This window comes from Terrapene carolina, unplaced genomic scaffold (genome assembly GCF_002925995.2).
Source record: "Terrapene carolina triunguis isolate 2854851 unplaced genomic scaffold, T_m_triunguis-2.0 Scaffold180, whole genome shotgun sequence".
Lineage (NCBI taxonomy): Eukaryota > Metazoa > Chordata > Testudines > Emydidae > Terrapene > Terrapene triunguis.
This window is the reverse complement of record NW_020664531.1, coordinates 7,572,434-7,594,463: the sequence shown is the minus strand read 5'-3', so window position 1 is coordinate 7,594,463 and position 22,030 is coordinate 7,572,434. Positions and strand designations below refer to the sequence as shown.

Sequence of the window (22,030 nt, the reverse complement as noted above, 5' to 3'; positions counted from 1 at the left end):
TGGGGCGGCGAAAAAGCCAGAGCCGGCCCTGGTATCAAAGTATTTTAAATGCTCTCAAAAGTTAATTTATCATCATACGATGCACCTTGCTGGGGACTCGCTGGAATGGACTTCTCGCTCTTAATACAAAAGATATGTGAGTTTGCATTGAACCAAGAAGTGCATGTGGGGAGCTCTGTTAAACTCTAAAATGTGACACAACAAAATGAAAGTCAGGATTAAACCTCACCATTTGCCTATGGTCAGTTCAAGGGTTGCTCTTTAAAAAATATATATAAACATTACAGAATTTCTCCCAGCACTATTTCAAGCATATCTAAATCAAATTAAATGGTTTTTTAAGGCCATCTGCACCTTAGGGCATGGATTTACTAATGTGGACTATATTAGCATAAATTGGCAGAGGCAGTGGATTCCTTCCATAATGAACTCTGACATGCAGAAATTCTATTTATAGTCAATTCCTTCCTGGGCACCAAAGACATTGTAAGAGATACACAGAGCAACCTCAAATTAAGGCAAACAGAGCAGAGCAATACAAACCTTCCTTTTGGCACAGCTGCTCCTTTTGGAGCACTAAAGTCTTGACTTGAGGCAATATGCAAGGCACATATGTAGGAGACCAAATTAAATGCTGGGGTAATTTTGCTAACTTCTGGAAACTTTCATTAGGGAGGAATTTAGTTTAGTGAGTCTAGTAACTGAATGGGAAACTCCCTTCCAGAATGGTTCTACCATCCGGGTGGAAAAGATCACCTATGGAAGCAAAACAACAAACAGCCAAAACATTCATTAAGTCTCAGTTTGAGTGACTATGCCTCAACAGGGATGTACTTTAGCTAGTTTTCTATTTTGCTTAGGGCAATAGAACCCATTTAGAGTCCCTGGCTCCACCGATTGTTCAAGACAATATCAGTATCTTGCTTCCAGTTCAGCATAAAGACGTAGAAATACAGGGGGTCCCTATGGTGAAGTATAACTTCCATAAAGGTGAGACACATTGCAAAGGAGTTTGAAATATTTTGCCATGTAGCCTTGCACACTTTTTCCCGATCATGCAATTAGACCAACTAGTGCAGACCTTGTACTTATGTGGAGTCCTAATGGGTACAAAGGTCCTTGCTAGCAGATCCAATAGCAACATTAGGGCCTTTGTTTTTTTATTGCCTTTAGCTCTTTACAAGATAGAAATATGTCATATATGCTTTACAGAGGACAAAAAGCCATTTGAGGTGGTGGGTGTTTGAAACTTTACTGTTATGTATAGTGTGATGCCTATTCTTCCCCCAGTGCAGTATAAGCAATCTCACTGACTGGGATCTCCAAATCAAAATGACTATGGGATGAGTGCTTTTTAGCTTTGCCCTATGCTTTTGTTGCATGCTGAAAAAACAGATTAATCAAAAAGATAGCTTAGTTTTCAAATGCTCTCCTGACTCAAGGAAGGAAACCACCACTCCCCACTGCTTTAAAATAAATTGACCTCCAAGGAAATCTCATCTTTCCATTTTACTTTCATGTGTACAGGAGAAATTAGCATTCCACCTGTTAACATGGTGTTACGCCAAAAATCCTCCTCATTATCTGCTGTACTGTAAAGGGTTTTGCATTCAAACCATAATTATCCTTAATTTATATTTTAAAGCTATTAGTTGCATTAATTATATTCTCCTCCTCCTCCCTCAGCACATACACATATAATATGCATGATGTTATTAAGCTAATCCATGTAAATGAGAAAAAGAGCAGGAAGAGAAAATAAAGTTGATTTTATATATGAAGCAAGATTCTATGATGACAAAGTCCAGGCTCGCTCTGTCTATAGCAATTGGATATATCAATAGACACAGTGTTTCTCAGCATAATACCAAAACAGCCTAAGCTTACAGAACAACTTGCATCTAAATTGCTTTAAAAACATCAATGACCTTTAGTGGTTACCTTTTAAACTTGTCAATAGCTTTAGGTAATACCTTACAATACTGCATATACTGAAGTAAAGTTAATTATCTAGGCACTCTCTCTAATAAGTATAAGAACAATTAGATAATGCGCCAAATGTTGAGGTAACCTTATCTAAGGCAGAACTAGTAAGACTTAAGGTTGAATGTTGTAATAATAAAATAATTAGACTCAGCTCTTCTATAGCCTTTTCATTCGCAGATTGCAAAGTGCTTTACAGAAAAAGGCATTTTTACCCTCATCCTACAGATAGGGAAACTGAGGTATGAAAAACAACATCACACATTGATTCAGTGACTTAACAGAGACTACAGCACAGATGTAAAAGAAGTTTATTGACAAAGGGGTCTAATGCCCCGTTGTCTGACTCTAGTTTTATGCTGGTGGCACTCCACTGATTTCTCCATTTTGTTCAGCAAGATGATGTCATATCTAAATAGACTTAGTTTTCTATCCTTTAACCAAATTGTGAAGATGTCTGGACTTTGATATGGAAAAGAAGCAGAATTCTTATATGAATGCAACAGCATAGAAGTCACCCACTCTCAAAAACCTCTTCCTCTTTCATACATGTTCATTCAGGAGCCAGGCTGCCACACCCAGGTGGCCTGGGTGTTCACGGTATACTGAACCTTGGATTAGAAGAGCCTTCATCCTAAAGGGAAAAACAACAAGGGTACTCTACAGAGAGATTCAGCAACTCCGCTAAACAAGGCCCTGCAGTACTTGCTACACCTAAAGAAGAATTTATGAATTGATTGGCTGCTGGGCTCAAAATTTCTTTGGCTAGCAGGGAATTGGAGAGAGTACTGAGGAAACCATTGGTTTCTGTGGAATCTGAGCATCTAATATTCAATGCAAGCAAAAGGTCCAGTTTCCTAGGCATTTTAGCCAAAGCAGGAGATACCATTGACAAAGGCTGGTGCTTTCTTCTTCTCTGCCGTCTAGAAGATGTAATCTTTATTGCAACAGGACAACTGCCTGCTCTGGGAAGCTAACAGGAAAAATAAGAACTCTTCTCTGTGAAGAACTGTTACACTATACTAATCATGATTGAAAAAGTTGTGGGGGAAGCTCCCTAAAACATCACATATAACACAGGAACAGTGGTCTTTTCCCATTTCCATCTGCTGGCAGGAGAGAATTATACCATTCTCTGAGCTGCCAAAGCAGGGACATTGGGCAACATTTAAGAAAAGACATATAGGTGGGAAACAATTCAATTAACTAATCAGAAGAGGCTGAGAGAAAATCCCTTTTATGGTTGTAAAAACCAGCTTACACAAAGTGAGATTTGCACTGGCACAATGGTTAGCCAATATGCAGCAGTTATCTGGAATGATCCTCAAAGTCCTGTTTGATGTGCAAGCATTGAATGATTACACCAAGGAAAGAGAGACTATGTTGCAATTGTTCCTCAGACTTCAAAGGAAAGACAAATGGGTTAAGAATCAGAAAGCAAATGCCAGCAGTTCAGTCACTCAAAGGGTTGTGGTTCAAAGAGGCAGCTCAGGGTACATGCTGTCTGAGATAGACAAAGGATACTAGAGCCTTCAGAGCCTGGTAAGGTATCCGTAAATGAAATTAACTTCTAACTACAGAAGGCCAGATTCTCAGCTGATGTAAATTAGTGTCATTCCATTGGATTCAATAGACCTGGCTGAAGACATGGCCCAGACTCTTTCCCAATGGATAGCCAGAAGAGTGCCTCACTTATCTCTTTTCACTCTCCCATGGTTACATGCCTTCTTCCTTATGCCTGGAATGCCCCCTTTGATGTGGTCTACCATGCCTTAACCTTTTATTTCTCAAATCCCTCCCTAAAAACACTTCCTCTATACATTGTAGAGAAAAATAAATACTATATATATATATATATATATATATATTAGTGACTGACACAAAAATCACAGACCTAACATGCTGCATGCTGAACTACACAGCTCATTTGCACTGTTTTTCATAATACCCCATCCCTCCTATACTCCATTTGCATATTGCATACTTATATGGCAGGATCTCTGGGTCTACTAGATAAAGGCCATATTGTGGCCCATCTACTCTGGCCACACAGATGCCTTCAACCACATTTGAGCTCCCTGCCTAAAGCTATTGACAAATTTAAAAGGTAACCACTATACACTTCATTGATGTTTTTAAAGCAATTTAGATGGAAGTTGCATGTAAGCATAGGCTGCTGTATTGTTTTGGTATTATGCTGAGAAACACTGTGCCTATTGATGTATCCAATTGCTATAGACAGAGCGAGGCTGGACTCAAAGCCACGTTTCCCTCCCAAGGCTCCACATGCAGCAATGCAGCTTTATATAGGGAATTGAGCAAAAGCGCAATCTAGCCCTAAATAACCAAAGAAAATAAGAACTCATTTATCTGAATATAGTTAGTAATAGAGCTGTGTAGGGAATGGTTTTCCCATCCTGTGAAAAATTTTGAGATTTCTACATTCATACCACATTGGGGTGAAAAATCAAAATCTCAAAAATTTCCCAGGATGGGAAAGTGATTCCCAACACAGCTCTGTTACTAAATATATTCAGATAAATGAATTCTTATTTTCTTGGTTCAGGTCAATTGAAGTGTTTCGTTTAAATAATTTCTAATTGTCTCAATGTTGAGCTTTTAATGATTTAATTCTTTTAAACTAAAAATTAAGTTTCTAAAAGAAATAGCTCAAAACAGAATTTTTGGTTTCATAAAGTGTCGAAATGAGAGATTTGGACAATTTTGAAACTTCCCCCCCCCCCCCCCAAAAAAAACTGTTTCTAAAAGGGAAATTTGTTGAAACTGACCCTTTCCCACAAAAAATCTCAGTTTCAGTTAACTCGTATTTTTGACGGAAAATTTTTAGTCAAAAAATTGCCGACCAGCTCTATTGAGTAGTTAAGAGAGTATAAAGTGTAACCTAGATATGTATGCATTATTAGGAGACAAAATAGTTACACAATTACATATTATTATTAACCTTTTTCAAAAGGTAAAGAACTGCTTAGCTCCCACATCAGAGGCAGCACAGTCTAGCAGCTAGAGCAGGGAAATGGGAGCACTGGGTCCTATTCCAGCCACTTGATCTAATTTTCTGTATAAAGTCTCTGTGTCTTGGTCACCTCACCTGTAAACTGGGGATAATAATACTTCTTTTGCATTATAAAGCGCTTTGAGAAAGTTCAGGGAGTGGGGAGAAAGGCTTTATATAAACGCAGTGTTGTTCTTGGTTTTGCAAAGTGTTGTGGTGTCTATGAAAGAAAGGGCAGCCTCACTAAAGTCACTAGGGATAAAGTTTTGCCCCCCAGTTATTTTTTCACCAGTCTCCCTATGGTCTTTTAACTCAGTGTCCCTAGTGTGTTCCAGAAAACCTTCATACTCCTGCCTGCCCAGAAACGTGTGCTGGGACAGTCTGGGGCACTGAATCAAAAAAAGACCATAGGAGAATGTTGGAAAAACACCGTAGGGTGAAAACACGCTCATCTTACACAAATCGACCAACTGACTTCAGGGAGACTAGTGGTGAGCGAGGCAACCAGGATTTGGCCCTTTCTATTTTGTGATGTTAACAAAAACAGAATTTGGACATTTAAGGGCTGATTTTTAGAGGTGCTCAGTAACCCAAACTCCCATTGGCCTAAAAGCTCAGCTCCTCTGAAAAACCCCCCTTGCTGTGCTGGAAGACTTGTCTTATTGTTGACACTCATTTACACTTGGATTTTTGCAGCTTTTTTCAGGCAGTACAAGCATAAAGTAAAGGCAGTGATATAATCCAGTACTTGCATTGGTTTCAACAGAGAGATAAATTCTATTAATTAGTCAAAATGAAATACAAATTTACAAATCACAAAAGTAGTTAGGAACTCCATTGTGCTTATCACTGCACATTTGATTCAGTGCATACTAATACTCAATTAACATTATAAAAAACCCAAGGTTAAAAATATAATTAATGTAACTATAGCTTAGTTATAATTAAAGTAATTATACTGATATACAGTGTTACAACAGCCATCTCAGCCATTATATTGATGCAAATTTATTCTGCTTTTGAAGTAAAGCTATTTGAATTACATTTTTAATTATTTATCAAGCTGAATATCATAACCATGAAAACAGCCCCAGTTCTGGTTGAAAAGAAATACTGTAGTTTCCCCTCTTTGGAGAGGTACCCTCTGGCCTTATGAATTTCTAATCCAAGATTTTAGATAAAAAATGACTTCTAGTTCAAATATGAATGGGAGTTGCTGTAAAAGAGAATCTCTCTATACACTGGAATTCATGGGAGAGAAATTAAATCAGTCATATTAGGAGTGTCAAATGTTAATTACTTTATCCACTGGTTTCAATGGGACATCTTGTGCCCATCCTATCTAATCCTTGTCAATAGGACCCCAATTCAGCAAACCACTTAAACACAGGCTTTGCCTTAAGCACAGGCTTAAGTTCATGACTATTCCACAAAGCACTCAGACACAAGTATGTGCTGAGAATTAAGCTTAAGTAGCAGTGAAGTGAGAGCCAAAGAAACTGTCAAGTTCTCTTATGCTGGTCTGTGGCTAATACTTGAAAGTGCTTTGACATCCTCCTGAGGGATCTTTATCTAGCCCTCTTCAGCGGCAGGGGCTGTGTGTCATACAGAGCCCTTGAAGGTAGTTGGGGCAAAGTAAAGAAGGATAACTGAGATGGAGGGAAGAAGGCAGCTACCCAACATAACTAAGAAAATGGTACAGACGTATAGTGCCTATTTGTGTGGCATGGTAGTGATATTTAGTTTCTAACAGCGACATCTAAATGTGAGCACTATGGTCTCCTTTCTTTTTCTATTTAGACATGCTAGGTAAGTGTGTGCTTTTAAGAGTACGTTATACACAATCTTATTCCTTACAGCATGAGAGTCCAAAACCATATTATTGAAAACTGATGGCTATGACATACAGATATCATTCAAAAATGGGATATGTGGCGAGATTTTCCTAACGTTTTTAAAGTGTCATTATCTATAATATAGGTAAGGACATTTGGGTTTTTTTAATATGATATTTTTTCTGATTGTGTCCTGTATTGCCCCTTTAACTCCCATTGACAGAGGTCAGAAATGTTATAGTATTCCATTGTCCTGGTGTTTCATTTCCACACCTTCCAGAGTGACTGCTTGTGATATTGTTCCTTGGCTTGGGTTAGTATTAGGTTTCAATTAACTCTAACTGGGAGGCATTACCAGTATTCAATAATCGTTTATATAATTTGGATGACTGTGTCACTGAATTATGGCAGTGCTAATGAGGTGCATACAATATGAAAAGGTAAAACTGTTTTTAAGTAGTACATTGCTATTACTGTGTCATGTTTGCTTGTAATTACTGCTACATTTGTATTAGCTCTCTTTCTGGAACATTTTTATTAGAGTGGTTAATTACAGCTAGAACATGGTAGTAAAACCTTACTATTTGCCTATAGCCTTCACGTCTGAGGAGGAGTACTGAAATAAAAAATGCAATTCTTTGGTGGACTGATTGTGTGCCTTAGACAGAATAAATATGTTTCAGTGGGAAATTCAATAAGGCCTATCACAGTAAATGCACAGGAACCACTTGAAATACACATCTACTTTGGGCTGCATTAAAGAAATAGTATAGTAATAAATATTATGGGACAAATACATCCCTGGGAAGATGCTATTGAAGACCGTGGAATTTCAGGAGGGATTAATTTGGCCCTAATTACTTAAAAACAAATGATTGCTCTGTGGTATCAATAACTCCTTGTATTATTAACTCTGAATGACATTTTAAAATATTATTTACTTTCCACCTTTTAATACATTTTGCCCAATTTGCATAATGAAATTCTAGAAGTCAATTTTCTCTTTGGTTCTCATGTGCTACACAGTGCTTTTGGTTTTGGGTTTCCAACACTTAAAAAATGATTTTCAATGCTTTTTTTTTAAATACATGAAAAATACTTCCTTTCACATTAAGTTTTTCAAACACAGTCTTGTCTTTAAAAAACAAACAAACAAAAAAATTTTAAGATCAAGATTTCCAAATGTGCCTATTGTTTTTGGGTGCCCAGCGTGAGACCCTTTAAAGGGGCTTTATTTTCAGAGGGTGGGTGGGTATGAGGCACTTTCTGAAAATAAAGCCCCTTTAAGGTGACTCAAGTCAGCTACTCCAAAATAGAGGTACCCAAAAATCACCAGGTACTTTTGAAAATCTTGTCTTTTGAAAATCTAGGCCTAAACAATGAACCTTTGGTATAAAAGATGGCAGGTCAAATTCAATCCTGGTGTTACAGTGACTTCAATGGAATTACTCCAGGGATGCATTTGGTCATTTCTGACGTTCCTTATTTCAATGTGCATGAATCTATTGCAATGTAAAGGCATGTAGGAAATATTTAATTGTTCAAATGCCTTTTGAGCTGCTTTGGGATTTTTTTTTCAAGTTATCTTTTCCTTTGAGTTATATGAATTAGATTATCAAATATCTGTGCCAATAACTGAAAATATATATAGCAGCCCAAGACAGAGAGAGATAAGCAACATCTGACTGTGTAGGAAGGATTCAGCTTCTTTTTTCATGATGTATCCTGTAAATTGTGTATTGTATAGGTATTGACCATTAAAAGTAGCCCTTTGACCTGTTCTTCATGAGTTAAACCTTCGCTAGATGGTTGTGCTGAAACAGAGGTTTGTAGATCTTCCCAAGAAAAAGATTAAAAAAATTGGAGATACAGGATGTGTGTTCATTTCAACCATCCCCACTGTGGGCAAGATTGTGTCTTTAAGCCACTGCGCCCATGTTGTCTATCAGTGGCTGTTCCCAGTGGCATAGAACTTGAAAAGGCTGGCAGCCCGAACTATCACTGCTGCATGGATGTCCCACCCACAAATATAACTCTGCTGGCCTTGAGAGAGGAGTGCAAGGCCAGAGCCCCACTCTGCTTTCTTTTGCAGCAGGAATGCCTGGGCCTTGAACTGCCTTGTGGGTGGTGGTGAGGGAGGGAGGAAAGGGAAAAGAGAAGGCTTCCTGCATGCACTCCAGCCTCCTCTTGTCCCCACACTGGGATAGCCCATATAGCAGCCCAGGGACTATTCATGCACAAATAAAATTCAGACACTTTCCCCCATTTCTTTATACTTGGCACATTTATTCTCAGTAAACCGACCTTTAAACTTACGAGGAAAACAAGATTTCAGAAAGTTACAACTGACTTTCCTGATGCAGGGTTACCATACATCCTGATTTTCCCAGACTTGTCCGGCTTTTGGGTCTTCAAATCCCCGTCCGGGGGGAATTGCCAAAAAGCCGAACATGTCCTGGAAAATACTCCCAGCTTTGTATTGCCGGCATCCCTGCCCCAGTCCCCTGCTTACCTTAGAGCGGCTCTGGCAGGCTGCGAGCTGCAGGCGGATTCACCCGCGGCGGCGGCTGCTGCTGCTCCCCCCCAGACACCTCAGCTTTGTGTAGCTGAAGAACCGAGCTGCCCGAGTGCTACCGGCTTCACGGTTTGCCGGGCAGCCCCCAGACCCTGCGCCCCCGGCCGGGTGCGTCCCCTCCCGGGCTCCGGCTGCGCTGGGGATGCGCCCGGCCGGGGGCGCAGGGTCTGGAGGTCTGGGGGCTGCCCAGCAAACCGTGAAGCCGGTAGCGCTCGGGCAGCTGTTTTGCGTGGCTGGGAGGGAGGAGGGGGAATGTGGGGCACTCAGGGGAGGGGGCGGAGTTGGGGCGGGGACTCTGGGGAAGGGGCAGAGTTGGGGCAGGGCCGGGGCAGAGTTGGGGTGGGGCCGGGGAAGGGGCGGGGCCAGGGCCCCATGGAGTGTCCTCTTTTTTTAATGTTTAAATATGGTAACCCTACCTGATGTAACAAAAACTACTGAGCGCTTGTAGAGTCCTTAGAGGGCCTCTTTCAGTGCACAGCAAATTAGAGGAACAGAAGCCTTTCCATGACTCGGTGAACTTTCAATGTTGTTTTTGCCTCTAAATACTCACATAAATGTGGTAGCTAAAGAGCCGGGATTTGGTCACTGATGTTCCATTTTCAATACGTGTTAGCTGAAGCTGCAGTTCAGAAATATCTGGAACTGGGAAATGTTTATGATATTCCCCAAATAGAAAACAGCTACCAAAATAACTAAAAATAGCTGATTTCCTTGTGCTGGCATTTCTTGTTTAGTTTGGTGGTTTGGACTGGGGAGGGAGTTCTATTCATGTTCTTTTTAATCTGGTTGATTTTGGTAATTACATAAAAAAGACTGATAGATCAAAAAAAGAACCAAGTGAAACTAATGCAATACCCCACCACAGGCATTTCTGTTTCCATCTCCTCACTTTCCTGCATTAAATCTTAGCTCAAGTGATACACAGACCATGCCCCCCCCCCCCATCTTACTGGCCTTTCAATTTCACCAACAATTCCATCCGATCACATCCCACATCAGTAATTACTAGAAGCAGTGGAGGAAAGCTAGAGTGAAATGGCTGCCTGGGGAAATTCCAAGCGGTGTACATCCAGGGAAGGGAATATGGCTGGAGAATAGGGAATGTGGCCAGACTGCTGCTGTGCTCCTGCAATCCTCGCCTGTCAGAGCATTTTCCCAAAGCTACTCTAAGTGGCTTCTTGGGAAATTATGAGTGCCTCGGGGCACCAGTCATCTTTGTAGGCTGCTACTGTGCACACTCTCTCTCTCTCTCTCACCAGGCATGAGGATCAGACCCAAAGAGAGGAGAGTGTACATTTTTCAACTGACAACACTACACAGGTCAGCTTGGCTTAGCAGTAGGTGCTAAAGCATGAAGGAAACAGCGAGGGAGAGGGAGAGTGAAAGTGCACGCAGTCATAAATCACTACTAATTTCCTCTTAACACTTGTTCTGGTATTATATCCACTCATTCCCCTAATACAATCTACAAGTGCTGTATAACTGAATCTCTGATTTACAGCTACAACTTCCTCATTACCACCAGCTTGTTCTAATATTGCAGTTTTGAAGACACAGAAATATAAACACATATTTTATACATACAGGATTTCAGACTTTTTCATTTAACCACTGGCATGTCACTACTTATTCTCCTCTTTAAACTATAATGTCCTAATCTTTGCAATCACTCTCCATTTAAAATTCTTTCCACACTTTACTTATAGGGATTTTTGTATTTTTTTAACATTTATTTTTGGGTTGCCTTTTTTTTTTTTTGTGTTAACATTTTACATTTAATTTCTTGGGGGGTGGGGGGCAACACTGCACATGAAAAGCACCAAAATCAAGGCAATAAGTATACTCAAGGTTAACAAATGTATGTGAGCAGGAACAGTGTCCCCTTGCTATGTAATACCCCTGCTCTTCCTGATCACCTCTGCACTTGATTAATTGATTAATCTGGGGATTTCCACTAAGCATTTAGAAATTAGCCCTCCTGAGTACTTTTTAGGAGTCGAACAGTGAAAATCTTTTGGTCTGGTATTGATTTATGGGGATGTGTATGTGTGTACCTGTAGAATATGTGCTGACATTTCCTACCTCCCACTCGATTGAATCAACCCATTCCCAATTAACTGAACTGCTCGACAGGATTAAATAATGTTAAACTGCTTAACCCAGTCAGCTGACTTTAAAAGCTTTCTTTTTGTTTGTTTTTTTGGCACCATAGACTTTGTAATAATAATGCGGTGTGCGGTAAATTGTTAAAGAATACAAACCACTCCTTGGAATACGATATAAAGAGCTGTAAGCATGCTGAGGCTTTCCTAGGTTTGATCATAAGCCTTATCATCAAGTAACAGTATTCTGATCGAGCTCTATGCTATTTACCCTGTAGGAGTCCTGATAACAGCACGCCCCCCAGATGGGGTGATGTCTCCAGTCAGCATCTTAAATGTTGTACTTTTCCCAGCACCATTTGCTCCCAGGAGCCCGAAGCACTAACGGGAAGGAGAAAAAAGTAATAATTATCTTTACAGAAATATCACAACTAACAACATTAACCTTTCATCATGTTTTGTTTTTTTCACTCCTGGACTAGTTGTGAAGAGATCATACATGTGGGTGTGCAAATTTCAAAATCACCTAAGTGACATAGGAATGCATGTATCAGGGGGTAGCCGTGTTAGTCTGTATCCACAAAAACAATAAGGAGTCTGGGGGCACCTTAAAGACTAACAGATTTATTTGGGCAGAAGCTTTCGTGGGTAAAAAACCTCACTTCTTCAGATGCATGGAGTGAATGTGTATAAATATACACATACACGCACGATGAAATAAATACACAAACACATATTCCTATGTCTCTTAGGTGCATACACTCTCATATTATATCTGTGTACACACACACACGAGGTAATTTCAACCTTTGTAAGGTTTCTTGAAAAAGGAATTCAGTCAAATTAAAGGGAAAAGGCAATGTAATAAAAACACTATTTTGATCACTGTGGATAAAATTTCCAAATATTTCCTAAGTCCCATTTTGCAAATAACTACTTAGACACTTAGGACCCTTTGTATCATTGAAAGTCCTATTCAGTGAACACATATAGTTACCTTCAGTATTATAAGCAATGGAAATATTTTCCTTTAAAGTCATGAAAAAGGACAAAAGCAGGATTAATAAAAGTGTGTGTGTGTGTGTGTGTGTGTGTGTGTGGTTTACACCTTTGTCTTCTCTTTGCTGGATATTGGCCAATTTTTAAGCCATTTGGATAATATTCTTTGGAAACTGGGAAAGGTTTGAGGTTCCCATTTTGCCATTTCCCATATGTTGCTAACAGACAGTGCCTAAGGTGGGAGCAAATGTACTTATACTGCAGACAAAGTAACCTCCTACCTCCCGACACCCGAGGGAACAGGGAAACAAAGTTTTTGCCTATTGGATGAGGGGGAGATAATAAACACTGACACACATACACACACACCTATGATGGCTCCACCCAATGTTCCCTCTGCAGACAGAGCTGGGATGTTCAGCTCACTGTCCCCAAGGATTGAGAAGAATGACAGTGAGCCTTCTTGCTGATACCATGACAACAAATGATGAGGGTGTGAGTCAGCTTACCATCCTCAGAAAATGATGAAGGGGACAGTGTGTTGAGGGGCAAGATTTAGGGACTAGAGGCTGGGAATCTGCATCTTCACTCCCCTCCCCTGGTCTGAGGAAGGGCAGGAGTGGAGGGGTGTGCTCAGTATTTCCTTTTCCTCCTCCTACTTCCCCACCTCCAACTATCACCTCAAACTGTTCAGTCTAGAAATGCAGAAATTCCAAATTCTTCAGTCTAGATCCCTGGATGCAGAGGACTAGTTTTAATAAGGTTGGCTACAAAATCTAGACATTCACCACAGAAACGTGACCTCCTGAAAATTCTATCAGGGCTCAATACAGTTTATAAACTTCACACTAAATCTGGAAAAGTTTGCAAAGTCTTTCAGCAGGGTTTACCATCCAGAGTTGGTTATGCAAACAGTTTTGTAAAACCTCATCTGGAACAGCTCACGAACAAATCTGAACCACATGGAATCAAGGAATCTGAGAGCTCTTTCACTAGATCCAACTGAGCTCCCGGAGTATACCCAGCTTTCAGATTGTATAATCTGCTTCAGTGAAATTACTTGGGGCCAGAAGAGTTTACAGACATATCTGGCAGAATTTGTAAATTCTATCATCTCAACAGCTAGAATTAAAGGAGGTCCCAGAATCCTCTAGTATAGCCTATAATGTTTGTAAGGTTCATCAGCAGAACAGCTCTAGTATAGTGGAAATATTAGTAGAGTGTTTGATTCAAATACCATATTGTTTTGTGTTTAATTGAATAATATGTATAATCTTTATGTCACAACTATGATTACAGCAAAACAGTCTTACTATCCTACTATCAAAAGAAAATATACCAACTGCTTCAACTTACAAAAAATAGCTTTTAAAACTACTTTCTAAAAAAAACTAAGGCAATTTTCCCACCACCAAATTTACTAAATTACAATTACAGTTGTAAATAACTATTACATTAAAACCACATTACTACAATGTTGCAGTTATTTTAAAAAACAAGTATTTGAAGTCTGGAAGTTTAAAGTTAAGGTTAAAGTTAAGAAATATTTGAAAGTCAGGAATTTCACAGCTGTGGTTTCATGACCAGCCCTGAGTTTGACCTGACCAACCTTCTACCTTTTCACCAAGAACCCTCTTAATCAAAACCACTATACTGCCAAATCAATATACCTCATTTACATTTGTGAAACAGACCATAAGCCTTTATCTAAATATAGTAATAAAAAAAAATAGTAGGTTTGGAGTTTGGCTCCATTTCCTACTGTATATACACTATCAACCATATAGATATAGCATGAAGATCTACAACCCATTGCAGCCCTCACATCATGACATAAGGGCTACAGTCCTAAATATGGTCTCTTCTGTAGTGCAAGCATCCATTGACTGTAGGAATTACCACCTCTGTTCCCACAGAGTTGAGTGCAGTCTGGAAACATCATTTTCTCACAGACATCACTGCAGAATGGAGATTCAAATCTGCTTCATCAACCCTCCAAAATACACATGGATTGAAACATTCCACAGCTTTGTAATTCCCTGACATGTCTCAGTTATCACATCAGAAAATGGCTGCACTGGGGATGAGGATACCAGGCCAGACAAAGTTGTTTGACAGTTGTAATGAACAAATGTGCTCACCTGCCTAACAACTACAGACGATGTTCTTCGAGCCACATTGTGAACATTACCAGCCACCTCAGGAAAACACACTGATCCCTGACTGCCATGATGAGGACGACCATGAAGGAATTGGCTGTGAGCTCCTCAAGTAGCCAATTTCACCTCCCAAACTGAACCAACTTGCCTGGAATTTGGAGGGAGGCACACAGGTTGCAGGAGGACAGAGTTTTAAGGAGGCACCAGGAGGTTAGTCTGTATGCTCATGCTGGAATGCTAACTACACATTTGCAGTTTATCTGTAAATAGCTCTCTTAATAAAGAGCTAGTTTAGTTTTTACAAGCATTGAGTCTTTTCATGCTGTTGGCATGTGGCATCTTAAATATTAACTGGTCAATATTGTGGATGGCAGTGTCTGAAATGTGCTAACTATGTGTGCCCCAAACCCAGCACTGAACAGTATGTGCTAATAGCAGGGGAGTACCCTCTGCCACCAATGTCATTCAGTTAAGCACTGCAACATGTACCCATGCTAGGACAGGGACTGCATTCTAGTGGTGTACATTATTTTAATTTAATTAACCAATTTATATTTTCAGCTGTATTTTAATGAAGTTGTAAGTCTGATAAGTAGGCTTACATTAGCAATAATAAACTTTGTCTTAGGCATTTCCTAGCAGTTGATCACTGATTGGTTAAAAACCCACAGTGTCACATGCTGGCGTCTCACCTCCTCCAACTGGTTATTAGGAACCAGGAAATACCCTCCCCTTCCCTGACAGCATTTATAGAATAAAGGCAATAATTCCTCATCTGCATTTTTGGAAGTTAAATCTCCACGTACCTCTTAAACTGGAAAAACTAGTTAACTTTCCTCTGACATCTTAAGGTTCTACAATGTTTAAAGATTCAGATTTAGGTTTAGGTTCATTCAAATATACTGGGACTGTTTCCGGAGGGTCAAATCCTCATTGGTTTTAATCTTTCCTAACTCAGGCAAAACTCCTATTTAAGCTAATTAGAGTTTAGCTCAAGGACAATTCAGAATTTAGTCCATGGTCTGTGAATTGTTTAACTAGATATGCACAGTAGTTTCATACCTAAACAACACTTACTTCCATATAAGAGCAGGCTGAAAATCTATGTTGCTTTTTTACTTTTAGGTTACTCTAATCCATACAATATCTCAGTAAAAACAAGCCAAAAGAAATAATCCTTTTCATGCAACGAACACAACAACAAAAAAGAGACGTAAACCAAAAAGTAATATATCAATCACCAACAATTGCTTCTAAAATGTTAACAGTCCCCAGCAGTGCTTTCACTTCTGCCCAACATTATCGATTTCTCAGAAATTACTGCAATTGGAAAGCTTCTGCTAGCAACCACAGAGCTTTGATTTCAGACTTTGTGAACATGCCTGAACAATTGCCATGATTACACAATTGTTTTTTTTTAAAAGAAGAGAAATGAAAAGGAAAAAATATAGAACCTTTTACCTCTCCCCTTGGTATCCCCAAGCTAATGTCTTTCACAGCAGTGTTCCTCTTGCTGAAACCTTGGTAACATTTCCTGAGATTGTACAGTAGAAGGATATCATTTTGAGTTCTTCCACCAAAGAGCCTCTTTCGTTCCACTTCTACATCCTCGTCTTCTGAAGGATTGACTGTGCTGCTGATGGAACAGTGACTCCTAAGAAGAAAAGATCACAATAAATGGCAAATTACGCACGTCATTCCATGGATAACTAAAAAGGAGCACTTTTCTGCTTATTAGAGATGGCATGGAAAACAACTTTTAGATCTGCAAATATTTTTGAGATTTCTGGGGAAAAATTCAACCCAAATCAGAACAAAAAACTCAAAAATTTTAATGGAACTGGAATATATTTTGTTTTGAAGCCTGGGCTCCATTTACAGTTCATTAACACCAAATCGTTTCCATGCAACATTTCAATTTCGGCAAGTTGACAAATTGACAAAAATTGTTTCTTCGGAATTTTTCCAACAAGTTCTGCTTATGCTCCATTAAGGTTCAGCCATTCAAATCTCAACAGGATCCAATGCTTCACAGCAACCCCTACACATTTGCTCTGTAATTCCCATTGATTCTGACAAACATGGTCCATTTTTCATTTTTTTTTAAATGGAAGGATATAGCATACTATTCCGCAGGGGAAATAGGGGTACTGAAGTTAGATTGAAATGTCATTTGAGCATGGAGATAAATCTGCTATACAATTTGAAAATACACCTGAACTGAGGGGGTGGAAAGAAGCAGTATTTGCAAAATGGGAGCACAGGGAGTGAAATGCATCTAGGTAGGTTTTTTTTTTTAAGCTACAAATTAAAATTACTTTAAAAGCATGAGCCCAAAATGAAACTTTTCTTAAGGAATACTTGCCACATTCTTTTATACTGTAGATATACACCAACGGAAAAACAGGGATGATGGGATGATAAGAGACATAAGCCAAACAGGCATCTGCCTAGGTAGGGGACCCACAGAAAAAACTCTTCAGGTCTTTTCTATTAAAAGAAAGTTAAACTAAAGTTCTGACATTGGTCTCTCCATGAAAAAGATACTGCTGGAGAAGCCAGAAACGTGAGGTGGCTTTGCTAGAAACTTTGCAAGGGGCTCTTGTTGGAATTAGGCCAGCTTTGAAGAACACACACATTGCCTGCCTTGCTCTGGGGTTCACACAAATAAGGAAAATGAATACTATATCACAGATGTTCTCCTCTTGAGCAAAAGCAGTTGAAGGTGAACAAAATGTGAGCATGAAGTGCACACTCCTTCTCTGGTCCAAAATGACAGTGCAAGTTGAAGGCTAAGGACCACAGAGATGACAGCCTCTAACCCTGGCATGTCTCAGTCCCTTCCCTCCATGTACAGCAGTATGCCAAGTCTAGTAGACTGCCATGGGCTCAGTGCCCTCTGTTTTCTTTAATTCCACAGAGCAAGTCACAGAATGCAAAATAATGCTGCCTGAGGCATCAGTAATTCCCCACAATTTTACTGTGTCTAGGTGGTTTTGAAAAGCAGGGAACATGCAGCATATAGGTACCCCTTTGCTCTGTCCCACCATTCTTCCTATGAGGACAAGGGTCTAGAGCAAGCTTTTGTATAAAGGCAGTATTCAGTGCGAGCAGGATCAAACTGAAGAAGCATAAGTTGGTACAATTCACCATATTATAAGACTGAACATACATAGGGCAGGGCGCAGTTCTTAATGCGAAAATGTTTCACAGAAAAGCCAAGCTTTCAGAAGCATTTTAAAGGAGGAAGAGGAGGAGACTGCTTGTTTTCCAACATGATCTTTCAGTACAATGGCACGTGAGGGAAGAAGAACCCTGCAAGTGGATGTCAGAGATCGATAGTTTGTTACCAGCACAGCTTTCCGGGAAAACCTGTCTCCTGCAGCGAAGGAATTAATATAAATAAGAGAAAATCTAAAATATTATAATATTGGCAAAATTCCTTCTAGATGCTACACCAGAACTGCTATTAGAGCTAAGGAATTTCATAGAAAGCTGCTCATGGTTTAAAAGTTAATCAAATAACTGAACAAATTCTCCCATCTGGCTTCTTTTGAAGCTCTCTTTCCCAGCTTAGGTGACTAATAAAGATACAGAAATAGAAAGCCATAATGCATGGGCTCATAACAGCCAAATGGAATAATGATCAGCTTGTCTTATCTTCTAGTTTTCAGAAGGACTTAATCTTCTCTGTCTTAGGGAAATTAGTCAATGTCCATGAAAGCAGAGTATAAATGATACACACCACATACCTTAGTTTCTGGAGCAGGTCCCAATGCAGCAGAACCCTCAGGAGTAGAATAACTGTGCCCTGCAGGGCCATTGCCACAAAGATCCAACCCAGGAAATTCATCTCAAAAGGACTCACATAAGAATCGATTCCAAAGCTGCTTGTCAGGTCAAACTTGATCTGATTGTAGGAAAGTTCTAGTAAACCCTGGCCCAAGCAGAATGGTGGGAAAACAATAAAGGCCCACTTGAGGATGTTGTAGATATTCTGCAAATTCTGTAAAGAAAGGAGTTGGTTGGGGTTGGGCAAAAGCAAGGAGGAGAAAATGTTGAATCTCTTAGGGTACGTCTACACTACCCGCCGGATCAGCGGGTAGCGATTGATCTATCGGGGATCGATTTATTGCGTGTAGTGTAGACGTGATAAATCGATCCCCGATCTCTCTCCCATCGACTGCTGAACTCCAGCAGTGTGAGAGGCGGAAGCAAAGTCGATGGGGGAGCCGCAGCCGTCGATCCCGCACCGCGAGGACGCGAAGTAAGTAATTTTAATTCGATCTAAGATACGTTGACTTCAGCTATGCTATTCTTGTAGCTGAAGTTGCATAGCTTAGATTGATCCCCCCCCAGTGTAGACCAGGCCATAGAAATAGAAAATTAAGCAGACTTAAAGGCTATGAGCTTTATTCTATTCTCACTCCAGTCTGACACTGTTGCAACTCAATTTACTTCAGTGGAGTCTATTCTTATTTACACCAGTGCGAGATAAGAATCAGGCCCTGGACCATTTCAAAATTTTGAAACTTAAGTCCATATGCAATTCTAACCCACAGATTATTTTGGATACAGATGGTCTCTTATTCTAAGTTTGTATGGTGCCTAGTTCAATGGTTTTGGGTCCCTAGGTAGTGCCATAATACAAATAGTAATTGTTTCCACCTGGAAAACTACCAACAGCAACATTTTTAGGGATCTACTATTCTCTAGATTCTTATATATAAACAAAATGTCTCTAGTTTTTCTTGATAAAATTAAGAGTGAAAGTCATGGTAGCATGACAAGAAGTATTAGTGAATGTGTGTTTAGGAGCAGTACCAGAACATATATAGTACTTCAGCAATATATTATATACATTTTGCAACATGTAAGCACAATGGAATGATCAGGGTCAGTTTACTCACCATTCCTTTGCTCTTGCAGTTTTAAAATTTGAGTGCCATAAAAACCGAGCCACAACCCTAGTCAAATTTGTCCTCAAATGTGAACCCCAACCCGGAGCCAAAATTTAATCCAGATCTGTATTCAAACATCACTTCCTCAGCATAGTCCATTTAGATAGGTTTTGAAAACTATGGAGTTTCCATCTCCTCCTCGCAATTCATGTGCACAATTCCCATTGAGATTAATATTAATGGGAGTTACATATATGCACTGAGGGAATGTATTATTATTCACACAATACACTATATCTCCTTTAAACAACTGGCTTACCATTTATGTCAATATTATTCAAACAAATTTTGCAACACACATTATCTATTCAGTGGACTTGAACAGCTCCCATTATGTGCAAATTATGAATTAAAGGTCTGGAAAATATTACAGTTTCAATTAAAGCTGTTTTTGCATTATTAGAGTGCAATTCTTTTTTTTTTTTTAAACAAGTAAAGCCTTTGGGTTTATAAAATGTTGTGAGGAACAATAACCTATAATGATTTGGGATGAAGAAAAAGTGAGATATTTCATTACAATTTAAACTGCAAGTGTTTGGCGTTGGAAAATACATTCCTATACACATCATTTATGGGAACTGATGCTGAGGATACATACTGACCTGTGCTTTGGAAACTGTGGCTAACAAATGAGGCAAGAGGGTCACCAGCATGGTACAAAGACCAAACACAAAGTTTAAGGAGATATAAGAAATGAAAGCTATGTCTGAACTTGAGAAGAATCTGGACATCAGATACATCCATGGTAAAGTTGCATATCTGAAACAAGTAAAAAAAAGAATAGAACCACATCATAAATAATTTATGGTTTACTCCACCAGCTGACTCCTGAGCTCAGTATCCTTTGTGTCACTGTAAAGAAATATAACAGCTACTCATTGATTTTACGATTTATAACTCCTTTCCAAATCCTTCAGCCTCACTGGTGGAAACACTTACCTATCTGGCTCACCATACTTTCCTGTATCTCACATACATATCTACTGCTATGTGAGGACCAGCTGTAACACGTTCTTTTCTGTTTATTAACCTCATATCTTTTCTTTCATGGCTCCAGGTAGCTCACCACCTTGATTTCTGAACAATTGCAAAACCAAGCCATTTTATACACTTCAGCTACAGTGAGATACAGTAAAAAGAAACTTGTTTAACAATAAACTTTGGTCACACATCTGCCATCCGTTCTTATAGATTTCACCGCAAAAAAATTATAGCACGCTGGAATTGGAACTAAGCGCTGTGAAAACCATCTCCAAGCGATAGCTTATGACTGCTACAGACAGCACATTAGCACTCTGAATTATCTATAATGGACAAATGTTTAGCACAGTGGTTACCATTAAAACATCAACATTAGCATACAGTTCCCACTCAGTAGTATCTGAGATATGGCAGCATAAATCTGAAGTAATCTGAGTAATATTTAGGTGACTAAAGAAAGAATGGGCAGAGATATGTTGCCCAGTCAGACCATCTGATGCACAAAAGAGCAAAAATGTCAGCTTCTTGACAAACAAGAGTGAGATGTACCCACAGAACGTTGCCCATAAGTGTAGTCCAGGGAACTCACGTGAGCATGAACACTGTGGAAAGAACAGTATATTGGAGTAAAAAATGCAAAGCAGGACATGCTTACCAGAACTATCGGGCAGGACTGCATATACAACATGAGCAGCTCACATACCAAAAATGAACTTATTCATGTCTTTTTGAAAAACTACGGTCTTATTGAAACACAAGTGACTGAGTCACTCCAGGAGTCACACGGTGAAAGGCTATAAAACTGGGTGTTCTGCAGGACATCAGATTAAATGAACAACAACAGATTTTAAGGCCAGAGAAGACCATAGTGTTTTGCACTTTTATGGCACCTTCCTTGTGAGAATCTCAAAACACTTTACAAACTTTACTGAATTAAACCTCCCCACTCCCCCTGTTAAGTTGTAGGTGCTATTATCCCTAGTTTACAGGCACAGAGAGGTTAAGTGACTTGCTCAAGGTCTCCAAGGAAGTTTGTGGTAGAGTTTAGACTAGAACTTTTATTTCCAAGTTTCCAGTTCCATGCCTTAACCGACTTTCCTCCCCTTTGTGCTGAAATCACTACTCTGAATTTTATTGAGTTAAACTAGTGCAAATACAGAATAACTCCATTGAAGACAATGGAGTTCAATGGCTTAAGTGGAGTTACATCAATATAAATGAGATGAGAATTTAACCTACAGGTGTTTTGCCTGACTAAGAACCAAGAATATAAAAATTTAGCTCTAAAATTGTATGGAGTTCTGGCAGATCACATAAAGTCCATACCAGTCTCAGATTCTATTTTCCTGCCTTCCCCTCCTGCAAAAGTGAGTTTAAAGCACCCATATATGATGAGATACTTTGAACTGAGGACAGGTCATT

At 39.4% G+C, this 22,030-nt stretch overlaps 1 protein-coding gene across 1 annotated transcript in view; it reads right to left on the bottom strand.

Annotated features, from left to right (window-relative positions):
• The window catches only part of LOC113407020 (ATP-binding cassette sub-family A member 13-like), a 289,939-nt gene that overhangs the window by 39,683 nt on the left and 228,226 nt on the right, over positions 1–22,030 (bottom strand). The window contains exons 52-55 of the mRNA XM_026654099.1: positions 20,230–20,386; positions 18,419–18,672; positions 16,128–16,320; positions 11,780–11,889 (exon numbers count right to left, since the gene is read on the bottom strand). Coding sequence (XP_026509884.1) covers positions 11,780–11,889; positions 16,128–16,320; positions 18,419–18,672; positions 20,230–20,386 — 714 coding nt within the window. The remainder of the gene's footprint in view (positions 1–11,779; positions 11,890–16,127; positions 16,321–18,418; positions 18,673–20,229; positions 20,387–22,030) is intronic.